The sequence below is a fragment of the Rattus norvegicus genome, chromosome 6 (assembly GCF_036323735.1).
Source record: "Rattus norvegicus strain BN/NHsdMcwi chromosome 6, GRCr8, whole genome shotgun sequence".
NCBI classification, from domain to species: domain Eukaryota; kingdom Metazoa; phylum Chordata; class Mammalia; order Rodentia; family Muridae; genus Rattus; species Rattus norvegicus.
This window is the reverse complement of record NC_086024.1, coordinates 26,952,064-26,966,226: the sequence shown is the minus strand read 5'-3', so window position 1 is coordinate 26,966,226 and position 14,163 is coordinate 26,952,064. Positions and strand designations below refer to the sequence as shown.

Sequence of the window (14,163 nt, the reverse complement as noted above, 5' to 3'; positions counted from 1 at the left end):
TGAGCTAAATCCCCAACCCATGGAATTTTAATAACATATATATTTTTTGTATATCAATAATCCTAGAGTTAAAGTTTTAGAATCATGAATTATGTCTGTCTAATTTATTTTGAATAGGGCTTTATAAATTCAGTATTATAATAACTGCCTTTTAATGTAAATAACCTGACACTTAACTGACACAGGACAAACAGAATTTATAAAAGGGATTGTTTTACTTTTAATACTAAGTTCCAGTAATCTCGAAATAAATGTTGAGTAAGCTGCATACCACTAAATCAGGGAACCCAAACACCTCCCCCGTAACAGCCCCCTTACCCTTGTCACCTGCGAAATAAAGATCATACAGATCTCCAGTCCCTCTGCAATGCAGGGGCTTCTTGGGTAGAGGCTGCATCTATGGAGTAAGGAAAAAAAAAAAAAAAAGGAAGCTGGCAGAGGAAGCTGCCATGGGACATCCCATTCTTTGATTCTTACTAGTTTGCTAAGTAACTACACAGAGCAAACAGGGGCTTCTTCTTTAAACAGAATTAAAAGAATTTCAGCTTCTCATAAAAAATTGGGAACTACATGAATTATTCTAACCTCAAAAACTACCTCGAAAAATAAATACATAAAGATCATCAAAGAGAACACAAATAATTATGACTTGGTAAAGAATCAGCTGATGTGCAAATTTTAAGGAGCAAAGGAGAAAATGATAAGGGAGCAAAGAGGTTTAAGGACCATCCTGTCCCTATGTCCTTAGGATGAATGCCTCATCTGTGAAAGGATCCATCACACCTACAAACCTACTTGATGAGCATTCTCACATTAAACACAGTAACGAGTCAACAGCAGATGACTTGCTCTGCAGAACAGCAGACCCGCCAGCCTTCCAATAACCTCAATGAGCTTATACAACCACCTCTACAAAAGTCCAGTTCTTCACAGAAACCAGGGGAATGAAATATGGCGCATCACCTTAGCCTGCCTTGATTTTTTTTTTTTTTTAAATTTACTTGTTCTCTCTCTCCATGAAGCATGAACTAGAAAAAAAGACTATTTGACTCTGAAAAATAAATATCTTTAGATTTTAAAATTCGGGTTCTAAGGTTGCATTTTCTAGTAAAGTATAAAATCTGCCCACAGAAAACAACTATAAATCTGGATAAAGCTTTTAAATGAATTTTATACACTTAAGTCAACTAAAGAGGAGGAGAATAATGTGGCTATCCCTGACAGGTAACGGCTTCCCTTTAAAACCAGTAAGCTATCTCCATCTTTGCCCAGCTCCGCAGGCAGAAAACACTGATTACAGCAGAAAAGCTGCAGACTGCAAAGTGCAAAACAGAGAATCCCACAAGTTCCTTAGCTGTTGTCAATGGAGCACACCAAAATCCTAAAGATTAGCTACAAATTAGTAAGAGAAACCCTAGAAATGGAAGGGTCATAACTTAATAAATTCTCCTGAACTAAGGAAAGAAACTCATTCTCCACAATACACTGGCTGACCCAAAAGATCACAAGATCACTTAATTCTGGGCCTCTGAGTATTCAGGAACTGGACATTTGAAGCTGGAGTTAGTCACAGGCAGGACCTGTGGGAGGGAAGGTGGCTCTGCTGTAGAGTGTTCACGTAAGACATAGGACAACCAAACATAAAGTCACAGGACGGAGCTGGTTTGACTATGCTCCCAGCACACACCACCCACTAGTAGATGGTGAAAGCATCTGGGCTCAAGATATTCAGGTTCCATGGTTAATAGGTATGGTCCCCAAAGAATCATGTATTTGAATGCTTGGCCATAGAAAGTGGCTCTCATAGGAGGTGTGGCCTTGTTAGAGGAAGTATAAGATTGGGGGGGGGGGGGGGGGCTTGAGGTCTTAAATGCTCAAGCTATGCCCAGTGTGAAACATAGCCAATCACCTTCTGCTGCCTTCAGATCAAAATGTAGAACTCTTGGCTCATCACAGCACTAAATCTCCCTGCAGGCCACCATGCTTCCCACCATGACTGAATGGACTAAACCTCTGAAACTATGAGCCAACCCCAACTAGATATTTTCCTTTGTTAGAGTTGCTTTGGTCATAGTATCTCTTCACAGCAATAAAACCCTAACTAAGACAGGTATAACCTATAAGCAATCATTTGCTAAATACTAAACTATGATCCCTAGTGAAGTCCTTGAAAGCCAAGTAAAAACATAAAATTATTATTTTCTTAAAAGCTGAACAGTCTAATCAAGAACATAGTGGGGAAAACATATTCTGTAGCTGAAACACATACAAAATGCTAAATAATAAAGCATGTAGGGAGAAAATGAATAAAATCAGAAATTGGTTATTAAAAACTATGTATAATCTATGTAAAGAAACAGCAAACTCTGGCACTCTTACATGTGCGTGTGCGTGCGTGTGTGTGGAGTATGTCCTGAGTAAACCAAGAGAGAACATAAAGTAGTGCAAACTGCTTTTCTAAAAAGTGGACCACAGTGACCAAATGAAAAATTTCCTAAATGGATTAAAAACAAAATTAGCATTTTAACAAGAACCAATGTTTGCAATTAAAATGGAGTCAACAGGCCAGACATGGTGGTGCACCCGCCCTGAAGAGGCAGGGTGGAAAAGCAAGACCGGCTCAGGCTGCACGGGAGCCCTTGTTGGGTAGGAAAAGAAAATGATAAATGTAAAACACCTGAACGACAGAAACTACGTAAGAAGTGGAAAGAATATTGGAGAATTTAAGACAATATGAAGCATTCAAACAATCTTAGGTCCCAAACAGAGGGAAGAAAAAAGAATAGCTGCTACAAATGTTCTAAATCTCATGGAAAACATTAACCAAAGAAATCGGATGAAACAGAATTTTTTAAAAAAACCTCATTTAATCATACAACTAAAGAAGGGGCCCACCTGAAAGATTTACAACTTTTGCCTTGCACCAATCACAAAAAAATTATTAAAACTGAATGTAAGAATTTTAAGAGCCAAAAACTGTAACTCATCTAAACCATGGGGTCAGTGAACATCTTTTTAAAGAAACCACAAATCATTTAGGTTTTCTGGACAATACAATATCCAGAACAAAAATATTCAGCATTAATTACAGAAAGACAGTAGGCAAAGACAATATATTATTGACAGGGTGTGGCTAGTTTCAAATAAAATCTTATTTACCAAACAATATATTTGACAATTGATATTGTACAAAAAATGTTAATAACGTTAGACTTAATACATGGTCTTACTAGCAAAGAATTTAAAAGTTACATATTTCTACATAAAAAAACCTAATCTAGAAAAGCTGAGTATTATTCTAAAATTCAAAATAAGGCAAACTGTCCTTAATGCCCTAGTACTAACAGGGAAAAATAAGCTCATTGCCACCACCACCACCACCACCACAACCACCACCCTCCCCACCACCCCCAAAAACGAAAACAGAGAAAGACAAGTGGTTCTAGGAGTAAGGGAAGGAAAAAGATGTTGGGAAGTGGTTTTGTGCACTGTGTATTCAGATACTGATTTCTATGTCCAGACAACTGGATGCAGGTTAAGCGTCTCTGGTCTCAAAGTTATGTAAAAATTGTTTTCTATCATCTCTCATTGGCTAATAAAGAGCAGACCAGCAAATCAGCAGGGCAGAAAAAATAGGGCAGAACTTCTGATAGCAGACAAGAGGTACCTAAGAGACCAGGAGAGGGAAAAGGTATGGAGAGACCATGGAGAAGGATGAGGAGGATTCACTATGAAATCAAGATAAGAAAGCAAGCATAAGGACACATATGGACCAGAGCAAGATTCAGAAGAAGGTTGGATAGTATCGGCCTCATTGAGTTAGAATCACTCAGAACCTGCCCTCCTTAGTGCCAACACCTTGTTAATAAAAATACCACGTCTCTGTGTCTTTATTTTGGAAATAAAACTGACTAGAGTGAGTGTAAAAACACCCTGTTGTTACTTGGGTGCAAAAGAGGCTAAGATTCCCCCCACTCCAAAAAATACATTTACAGAAAGGAACGGCTAGGCAGGTCCAGAGTTAAGGCAGTGAAATTTTTCAATGTGTTGTTATAATGACATATACACAAAGGCACTGACAAAAACACAGAAGGCACAATTAAACTTGACTGTGGTCTTAAGTTGATATGGTATGTCAATACTGATTGTAGCAAATGTCTAGTGCAAGAGATTAAAAGTGAGAGCTACTTAGTTTTGAGTAACAGTTATCTTCATAGTAAGACATCTGGATGTAGTATCCTCACTGGGGGAGCTCACAAAGATAACCCACAGGCATAAGCATAGTAAACCTTCATTATATAAATAGACCGTGCAAAAATAAAGATCTTTTTTTAGAAGTATCCCCAAAAAGTTGTCAAATCATAACCATGATGAACTTTTAAGATTGGAAAGAGCCAGTGAAAGCAGAAGATTAAGGAGTTAGAACCACGTTCTATGTCCACAACAACGGCAATAACCAAACTAGCACAGACTTTAAAAGAATGCTTTTATAAAGTACAGGAACAGTCTCCTGTTAGGATCCTCTTATGCTAGGATTCCATACACACAACAGCCTATGCCCAGCTATGAATAGTTTTGTTTCCGTTTTAAGGATTTAGCCTTAGTTTATGTGCATGATGGGTGTTTTGCCTGCATAAATGCTTGTGCACCATGAGCATGCAGTGCCAGACGAAGCCAGAAGAGTGTTAGATCTCTGAACACTGGAGTCACAGACAGCCGCTTAAGGCCATGTGCGTCCTGAGAGCTGAATCCACCCAGATCCCTCATAAGAGCAACAAGTGCTAGTAAGTAACTGTGAGCCAATCTGCCAGCCCCAAAATACTGCGTTTTCAATTAAACACTTACAATGTTAGTTTTCTTACTTTTGCGCATTTTTTAAATTAAAAACTTTACACTTTAAGCTGTAAAAACCTAAAGAAAAAAGAAATAAACATGGGAAAAATGAGCAGAGTAAACTGAAAAAAAAATTATGATTTAATAATAATCTGAAGTTCATTTTTTAAACTACAATTTTTATATATCCTAACTTAATTTGATTTTCTTCAAAACCACTTACATAAATGAAACAAAATAAAATGTATAGGTTTATAATCATATTAAAAATGTCTAACCAGGCAGCAGAGGCACTAGTCTTAATCCCAGGACTCCAGAGGCAGAGGCAGGTAAATGGAGTTCAAGGCCAGCCTGGTTTACAGAGTGAGGTCCAGGACAGTCTGCTACACAGAGAAAGGCTAGCTCTGAAAACTAAAGAACTCTATGCACAAATCAGTGTACCCTTCAAAATCCCCCTGGTATACACAGGTTAAATGAGACCTGAGAGACTTTCACTATTCCTTTTATCCTTCATGGTTCTATTGGTAATTTCAAATCATGTATTATCATTTTTTTAAGTATCAGAGCTGAATCACTTTATTTTTTCCTTTTTATGGTATTTTTTTTTCAGTCAGTAGAGGGGTGGACCCCAGGAAGTTGTATGTACTTGGCAAGCATTCTCCATTAGGCTGCAGCACAGACAGCCAGTGTTTTAAGGGCTCCAGTGAGAGATAAGGAGATGGCTTGGTCAGTAAAGTACCTGATAGAAGCACAAAGCCCTGAGACTTACACCAAGCACCTAGGTAAAACGCTAGACATCTTCAACCCTTTGTTCTGGGGAGACATACACAGGAAGACTCCAGGAGCTCACTGCCAGCCAGTCTAGGCAAGAACTGAATTTTGAGTTCAGTGAGAGATCTTGTCTCAAAAATTAAAATGCAAAGCAATCAAGAAAGACATCAACCTCCAGCTTTCATACCACATGCAAACATCTGTACAACACAAACACATTCACTTAATGAATTATCATCTTTTTAAATTAAAGTAACAGAATTATAAATAACAAAAACTGAAATAAAAATAAAATTACAATGAATACATTAGTCACTTTTTTTAAAAAATCATATAACAACTATTTGTAATAATAACTGGGGGAGGGAGTGAAGTTAAATGTTAAAGAAACTGTTTTAAAAAGTAAGTCTGGTGTGGTGGTTCATATCTACACTCCCAGAAAGAGTCTAAGGAAGAGGGTCATGCTGCGTTCCAAGTCATTCTTTGCTACAAAAGTATAACCCTGTCTCAAAACAAAACAAAACAAAACAAAACAAAACAAAACAAAACAAAACAAAACAAAACAAAACAAAAAAAAAAAAACCTGGCAAGTATCAGGCTCAGAACTCATGGTCCTCCCTCCTCAGCCTTGCAACTGCTATTTATGGTCACAGGCATGTGTTAGATATCCACAATTAAGATACCAGTAACTCTTTGGTAAACATATGGAGTTAAGGGGAAAAAATGCATATACTTCATGATATAAAAATCATTTTAGGGGCTGGAGAGAAGGCTCAGTGGTTAAGAGCACCGTCTGCTCTTCCTGAGGTCCTGAGTTCAAATCCCAGCAACCACATGGTGGCTCACAACCATCTGTAATGGGATCCGATGCCCTCTTCTGGTGTGTCTGAAGACAGCTACAGTGTACTCATATACAATAAATAAACCTTTAAAAAAAAATCACTTTAAAAAGAGCATTTGATTCCATTTTAATTTAAAAGTATTAAATCAATTAGTATCTATCCATTTTCAATAACTAGTAACTGAAATTATTTGGGCCAGGTTTTATCCTGGGCAGAGGAGATATGATATAAATTTTAGTTGCTCCAGACAGAGAACATACTAAAGAACTACCATGTAAGAAAAACAGAATTATTTACCTAGCATCCGAAGAGCTACTCAACTTTATCATCTGAAATATGACCACTCAAAATTATTCCCAACTCCAAAGGTTCAAATCCTTCTGCTTTACAGGTGAAGGCACTTTTCTACACCCTTGAGTTTAAACTTGTGAATTGCTTTGAACATAATGCAAGTCAAACTGTGTCCACACTAAGCTGCTTCAGCTGAAATGAAACAGACAGGTCATCTGCTCGGCTCTCAACCAAACTCCTAATTGTAAGAAAACTCAAATTTTAAGCATGTTAGCATGATTTACTGGGCCAAAGCAGACGCACATGGCAGAGGGAAACACTCTTATCTGGATACAGTGTAAGATACCTAAACACCTCACACAGACCTCTGGCACAGAGTAAAGGGAAGCTGAAGGAAGTGAGACTAAAAAGGAAGAAGCAGTGTAAGAGCTGCTGTAAGAAGCTACACAGTGGCCCCACGCTGGCGTAAGACTCTGAGACCGTCACAGACAGCAACTTAGATGAGTCTAAAACTAAATGAGTAAACCTGTGGACGGGCAGATTTCCCACCAAAATATCCTAAGTATTGTTATTCTTTTATTTATTCTTTTATTTTTTTAAATAATACCAGAAGGTGTAAGGGAAAAATCATAAGTTTGGTGAACTGTTAAAATATAAGGAATTTATAATAAGGAATTGCTGGATCAGAAATATAAGATTCCAAGATCTAACTGACTGCCTTCTCCCCCCACCACCCCCACATCCCAGACACAATAGTGAGTTACAGATTCAGGGAGAGAGTCTGTCTTACGCCAATAACAACATGCAAAGAGGAAGACACACAATATCCTATTCTGGCCTCTTTATGTGCATATACACTCAAAAGCACACATATCACATATATACAGAAACAAAGAAAAACAGGGGAGATGGGATGCGGGGGGAGAAAGGACAGTGTCAGGAAGGGATCAAAGGGGAGAGATAAAAGAAAATGGGGAGGGGAGAGCAAAGAGCCAGCACTGGGACAAAGACTAAATCCAAAGAACTGACAGTAAATAAAGTAGGGGCTCATGGCCACCACATGAAGTGCATGCCTAGGAACACATGCCTACACAAGTGCCCAGGCTGAAGAGCTTCTTAAACCTACCCTGTCAGCCATAACTAGAGGTCCAAAGCAGAGAAAAGCCACTCTCAAAAAGAATCTCAGATGGCATTATTATATAATACAGCTCTTATTTGATAGACAGAAAACTATAAAGTACTTAAAAGAATTTTATCACTCTGTGTTGAGGACTGGTTCTAATACTTTGAATTAATTTGGCCCCCAAAATCAGGAATATGATGGTCCAACACTAAAGGTCCTAGTCCCCGGTTGGTTCTTGATCAATGAATAAAGAGCCAACAGCCAACATCTGGGCAAGTAAACGGAGATGGGACCTTTGAATTTGTGCAGGCTAGGAATAGGGAGAGAGAAGGGAAGGAATGGCCATGATTTGTAGGGCGACAGATCAGATTTGGATCTGCAGAAGGAAAACCATCTGAAATGTAGGTGAGAAGAAATGCCAACCTACCCCACCAAAGGGGCTGTCCAGAAGCATCTTGGGAGCAAAGACTAGGGAGGAGCCAGGGCAACAAAGAAAAAATATAGAATTAGAGGGTGTTAAACCAGGATTACAAGAGGGAAACATGTGCTAGCCGCAGGGAGGATTAGAACTGTCCAGCATTTGAGATAGCCAAGGCATTTTAAAATTAACGTGTGTGTGTGTGTGTGTGTGTGTGTGTGTGTGTGTGTGTGTGTTTCATTCACAAATCCAAAGAGCTCCTGGGCAGGTAGCTGGGAGCACAACCTAAGCGGTATAGCTACAAGTCCGAACTCAAAGAAACAGTGGATAAGATTTCTAGGCCTTTAACACACTGAACCAAATGGAAACTCAGATACAAAGTAGACCCCTGTGGGTAGCAGGACCTCAAACACTTATCCTTTTGCCTCAAACCTCACAAAGGCTAGGATGACAGACTTGTGCAAGGCCTGAAAGCCTGCCTATTATTTATTTATTTATTTATTTATTTATTTATTTATTTATTCATTCATTCATTCACTCATTCATTCCTTGTTTGTTTGTTTGTTTGTTTTTTCAAGACAAGGTTTCTCTGTGTAACCCTAGCTGTCCTGGAGTTCTCTGTAGATTAGGCTGGCCTCAAACTCAGAGAAATCTACCTACCTGCCTCTGGATTAAAAGTATGAAAGCCTATTTCTTTTTTTTTTTTTTTTCTTTTTTCTTTTTTTCGGAGCTGGGGACCAAACCCAGGGCCTTGTGCTTGCTAGGCAAGCGCTCTACCACTGAGCTAAATCCCCAACCCCAAAGAATTATTTATTTTATTTATGAGTACACTGTAGGTATGAGACACACCAGAAGAGGGCATCAGATCCCATTACAGGTGGTTGTGAGCCACCATGTGGGTGCTGGGATTTGAACTCAGGACCTCTGGAATAGCAGTCAATGTTCTTAACCATTGAGCCATCTCTCCAATCCCGAAAGCCTATTTCTTAAGAAAAGATAAACTGACACTAAAACAATCCAAATGCCCCAGCTAAACAATTAAAAGCAAACAAATCAATGAGTCAGCTAAAGTATGAAACTCCTACCAGAAACCTAGAACAGGATGAGACTATTGTGGATCAGACCCTCCCCTCCCGCAAAGCTTCCTGGCTCTCTTTACTCTCCCATGGGAGTTCTACTGTGGTCACATCCTCAAGAGTCTTTTATTCACTTTTCAGCTTACCACACAAGAAGTCATATGGCATTTTCATACATACATCATTAGACTTTGAATTAATTCAAATGGTTTATGCTTTATGCATTTGTTTCATGTGTCGTGCCCCATAACCTACATATTGAGGTCAAAGGACAACTCTCAGGGCTCAATTTTCTTAAGATACAAAACCCAAAATCAGGATATCAGGCCTGTGCAAGTCACAATATCACTAATCCATCCATTCTTTAAAACTAAGTGGGGAGGGGCTTTGTTCACAGATCTCTCAATCAAGAGACTCACACCCAAGACTGCATTCATATTTAAACCTGATGCAGAATATGGACAATGTATCTGAAATCATTACAGATGTTAGAATGAGAATGGTCCCTAGAAGCTTGAATACTTAGTCCCCAGGAATTGTTTGCAAAGGATTAGGAGTTAAGGCCTTGTTAAAAGAATTGTGTCACAAGGAGCAGGCTTTGAGAGTTCAAAAAACTTTGGCCATTCCCAGTGTTCTCTCTGCTTCCTGGTCCTGGATTGATCTTCCTTCTACTAAGTTGCTTTGGTCATGGTGTTTCATCACAGCAATAAAACAGTGAATGTAACAGAACTCTAGGCATCTGAAAGGCCAGTATATACCATGTGCTGGAGACATGAACTGCCCAGCTGAAGTGGAACTGTGATAGATCATGCACAAACAGGTTCTCTCTCAGTAACTGCTCCTGTGCCTGTAGACACCGGCTGCTCCTCCTATCAAGAGAGAGATGTATCATCCTCCCTTATACTTTGGCTGACAGATATCTTGTTCTGAAAAGCAGAAATTGGTAGAAATGGTACTATGTCTCTTCTGGAAGCACTGTGACCTGGAAATATCTAAGTGAGGGCATCTTGGCCTCTCTAACCCACCTGGGTCTCTTCAGCTGTACTAAGACAAGGTGTTTCCTACTCCACTTTTTAATGTGAGGCTATAAATAGTACAACAGTTGTGATTTTTAGCCACTCAGCTCTGTAATAATTCATTGTTCAATGATAACTAATTGGCACAACACAGTAAGTATGAACAAATGCTTACTGGTTTCTTCTAGAAGTAATGTTAGGATCTTAAGATGTAGGAGGAGCTCACTGAACACTAAAAGAGGGAGAGTTACGAATTAGAATTGTGTTTGTGGGTCTCTATTTTCTTCCCCCCCACCCCCGGAGCTGGGGACCAAACCCAGAAATTTCTATTTTCTTAAATTTCCTACAGTTTACATAATTTACTTTCAATATGACAACTAATATATTATTTTTAACCTCCTTTAGAAGGTTGTTAGAGTACTGACTATACTGTACTACAATCCATTAGTTCCCATGATAAAATATATAATTGTTCAGCAAATGACCAAAAAAAAAAAAGCTTATTTGATGAATGGGAATTCTAGTTATACCAACAAATGAAAAAAACATATATATTTTCGAAAGTTTTTTCTCAATAGTTAGAACATAATAAAAGACAACTGGTTGGGCATATAATCCCAGCATTCAGGAGGCTGAGGCAGGAGGAGCCCAAGTCCAGCCTGGCTACAAAGCTCACTCTAGGCCAGCGTGGTACATCGAGTAGACCTTGCCTCAAACAAACAAACAACAAAATACCAAAACAGAACCTAAAATTTTAATTTAACATTGCATAGATTTTTGCAAACATCTTCAGGTTTATATAATTCTTCATGGTTAGAGTGAATAGATGTGGACAAAAAGGCAATAAAACTTTGAATATAAGAGAAAAAAAACCTACGGTAATAAACTAATGAGCCAGAACAAATTACACAGAAACCACTGGATCATTCACATTTGAGTTTAAACAGTATCAACCACACAACAGTCAAGCTGGGTGTTAGGCCTGTACCTATCATCTTAGCGGCTGGAGACGTAGGCAAGAAGGCTGCCCTAAGTTCATAGGTAGCATAGGCTATACAACAAGACCCAATATCAGAAAAATAAAACACAAGAGCCAGAGAGATGGCTCAGTGGTTAAGAGCAATGATTTCTTTTTGAGATGACCCAGGTCTAGCTAAGAGCACCCACATGGTGGCTCACAATTGTCTAACTCAGTAGAACCAAGAGATTCTATGCCCTCTTCAGGCCTCGCAGGCACCAGACACACACGAATGGTTCACAGGTATACATGCAAGCAAACACTCATACACATACAACAAAATAGTAAAAGAAGGTTAAGTTCTAAAAAATTTAACAAAATACCACAACAAAAAACTAATACAAAAAATTGTAACAGGAAAAAAATTCATCACAACAATATAAAAAGCCTTGCTCTTTAGCTAACTGTAAGTATGCCAGTCAAAAATAAATAACCCTTCTCTGTATTAAAATATTAATGTAATTTTAGACTTTATTGATAAATTTAAATAACAAATTACAGAAAAGAATAAGTTCATGTATTTAGAACTACTGAAACTGTATAAAATACTAAGTATATATTAAGAAATGACATATAGGAGGCTGGGGAGATGGCTCAGCAGTTAAGAGTGTTGACCACTCTTCCAAAGGACTCAGGTTCAATTCCCAAAACCCACATGGCGGTTCAAAACTGTCTCTAACTCTCAGGGGATCCAACCTTCACATATACATGCAAGCAAAACACCAATGTACACAAAATAAAAATAAATAATTTTTAAAAATGACATACAAAAAAGAGAAACTGACCTACAAATAAGACTTTTAATTCAAATGTAGCACAGAAAGGAAAATTCTAGAGACAGTTTATTTTTCATTTTACTGACTAATCAACTATTATGTGTTGGGCAAAAGAATGGGCACTGGAAGAGGGCAAAGCAGCTCCTCCCCTTTTCTCTAGTGCTTATCCTCCAGGGCACCCTTACCACAGGAAGACCTTTATCGGATACTACACAGCTATACCATCCTTGTCATCACCATCATCACCATCAGCATGTGTTAGGTGAACCTTTGTAAAACTCTGAAAAGAATGACTTCCAAAGGCATTTCCAAACTTAAAGTTTTAAAACCATAGTACCACAAAGAACATAATGATTATCCTAAAACATCAAAATCTATTGGCTCTTATACCAAACAAACCAAGATATATCAGCCCCAAACAAACCAGCTGTCTTAATTTCCATGTTTAAAAAAAAAAAAAAAATCAGGTCAATTCCTATGCTCAACCTTAATAGACAACTAGTTAAAAATCAACATAAAGACATTGCAATCTCCAACTTATATTAAATTTTAAGTAAAACGTTAATCTCCTTGCTTTGAGAAATTATCTTATCCTAGGCTAAAGTAACCCCAAAGAAATGAGCATCTGTGACTTCTCGGGGTCTTCTGTATTAATCAGTGTACCTTTCCATGGCTTTAGCTGTGTAAGGCAAATGCATTTCAATACTGTGTTCATCTTCATCTGTCTGCAGAGACATTCGTTCAAACATTCCTGTCTTCCATAGCTCTCCGTAAACTAAAGAGATTTCAAAATACATTAAAACAAATATTAATGCATATGTTTATTTTATGAGCATCCACCCAGCAACATAAAACTATAAGCTATGGCAAGAAACAAAACACCACATACTCCATTTTTTAACTTTAAGTGCAAGACAGAATGACTGAGTTTATTACAAGATATAATGCATATAAAAACTTACCATTTGAATAGTAACAGTACATTTTTCATCAGCTCCTTTTAACATTTCTAAAATAAATTCTAGGTCTAGGCCATTCTTTGAATTTAAAAAATCTTCTAGCCCAAACAACACATTAGAATTCCTAATATAACAGAAAAAATTACCAATCTATTTTCATATAAATTAATAATTGTTTTTTGGTTTTGCTTTGTTTTTATAATTGCGTAGTTTTATTATTTTACTTCATGTTTCTACCATACCAACAACATAAAAATCTCCCTTCCAATACTATCTTTCCCAAGATCCAAACTTTAACTTACAGAAGAAATCATAAATCTACCACAGTATTGCACCAACTTAAAGCGATGTAGCAATCTAGTGATCTCTGATGAGCTATACTTAAGAATGAAGATTGTAGAGTAATACGGGAATTTCAGTATATAAAAACTACAGAAAAATAACTTAGAGCCAGGGCTGGTGGCACACACTAAGAACCCCAGCTGTTCAGGACACTAAATCCTGAGAAGGATCACAAATTCAAGACCAACCTGGGCTACAGAGTAGGACCATGATCTGGTTGAGTTCACTTAGCAAATTCCTTTCTCAAAAAAGAAAGAAAGGAGGGGAGAGGAGGAGGGGAAAGAGGAACAAGAGGGGAAAAAGAAATAAAAAACAAAGGAAAAGAAATGGTAAAGATCTCATGTCCACAAAATACCTTTTAAAAATTATCCATTTCTTTACTTGTACCAAACAGGCCCTTAAAACTGGGGAGGTGAGAAGACACACACACACAAGCTTGAGAGATGACGCAGTATTCAAGAGCACTTGTTCTTGCAGAGAGCCAAGGGTCATTCCCAGCACCCACACAGCAGCTCACAACCATCTACAGTTGCAGTTTCAAGGGCTCCAAAGCCCTCTTCTGACCTCCTCAGGTACCAGGCAGGCATGTAGTGAATGGACGTGCATGTGAGCAAACACTCATCCTCATAAAATAAACAAATCTTTAAACAAAGGAGTGTGTCTCTTACATTATGTCAATCAGAAAGGTAATTCTATTT

At 38.0% G+C, this 14,163-nt stretch overlaps 1 protein-coding gene across 8 annotated transcripts in view; it reads right to left on the bottom strand.

Moving 5' to 3' along the window:
• The window catches only part of Memo1 (mediator of cell motility 1), a 90,752-nt gene that overhangs the window by 20,022 nt on the left and 56,567 nt on the right, over positions 1-14,163 (bottom strand). For 7 of the 8 annotated variants that reach the window (XR_010052056.1, XR_010052055.1, XM_063261616.1 and 4 more), the window contains one exon: positions 12,828-12,939. Coding sequence is in view for 6 of the 8 variants with exons in the window: in XM_063261616.1 (XP_063117686.1) it covers positions 12,828-12,939 (112 nt within the window). In the remaining 2 variants the exon portion in view is untranslated. Of the gene's footprint in view, positions 1-318; positions 398-12,827; positions 12,940-14,163 lie in introns of all 8 variants that reach the window. The other variant, XM_063261614.1, reaches the window with a different exon arrangement.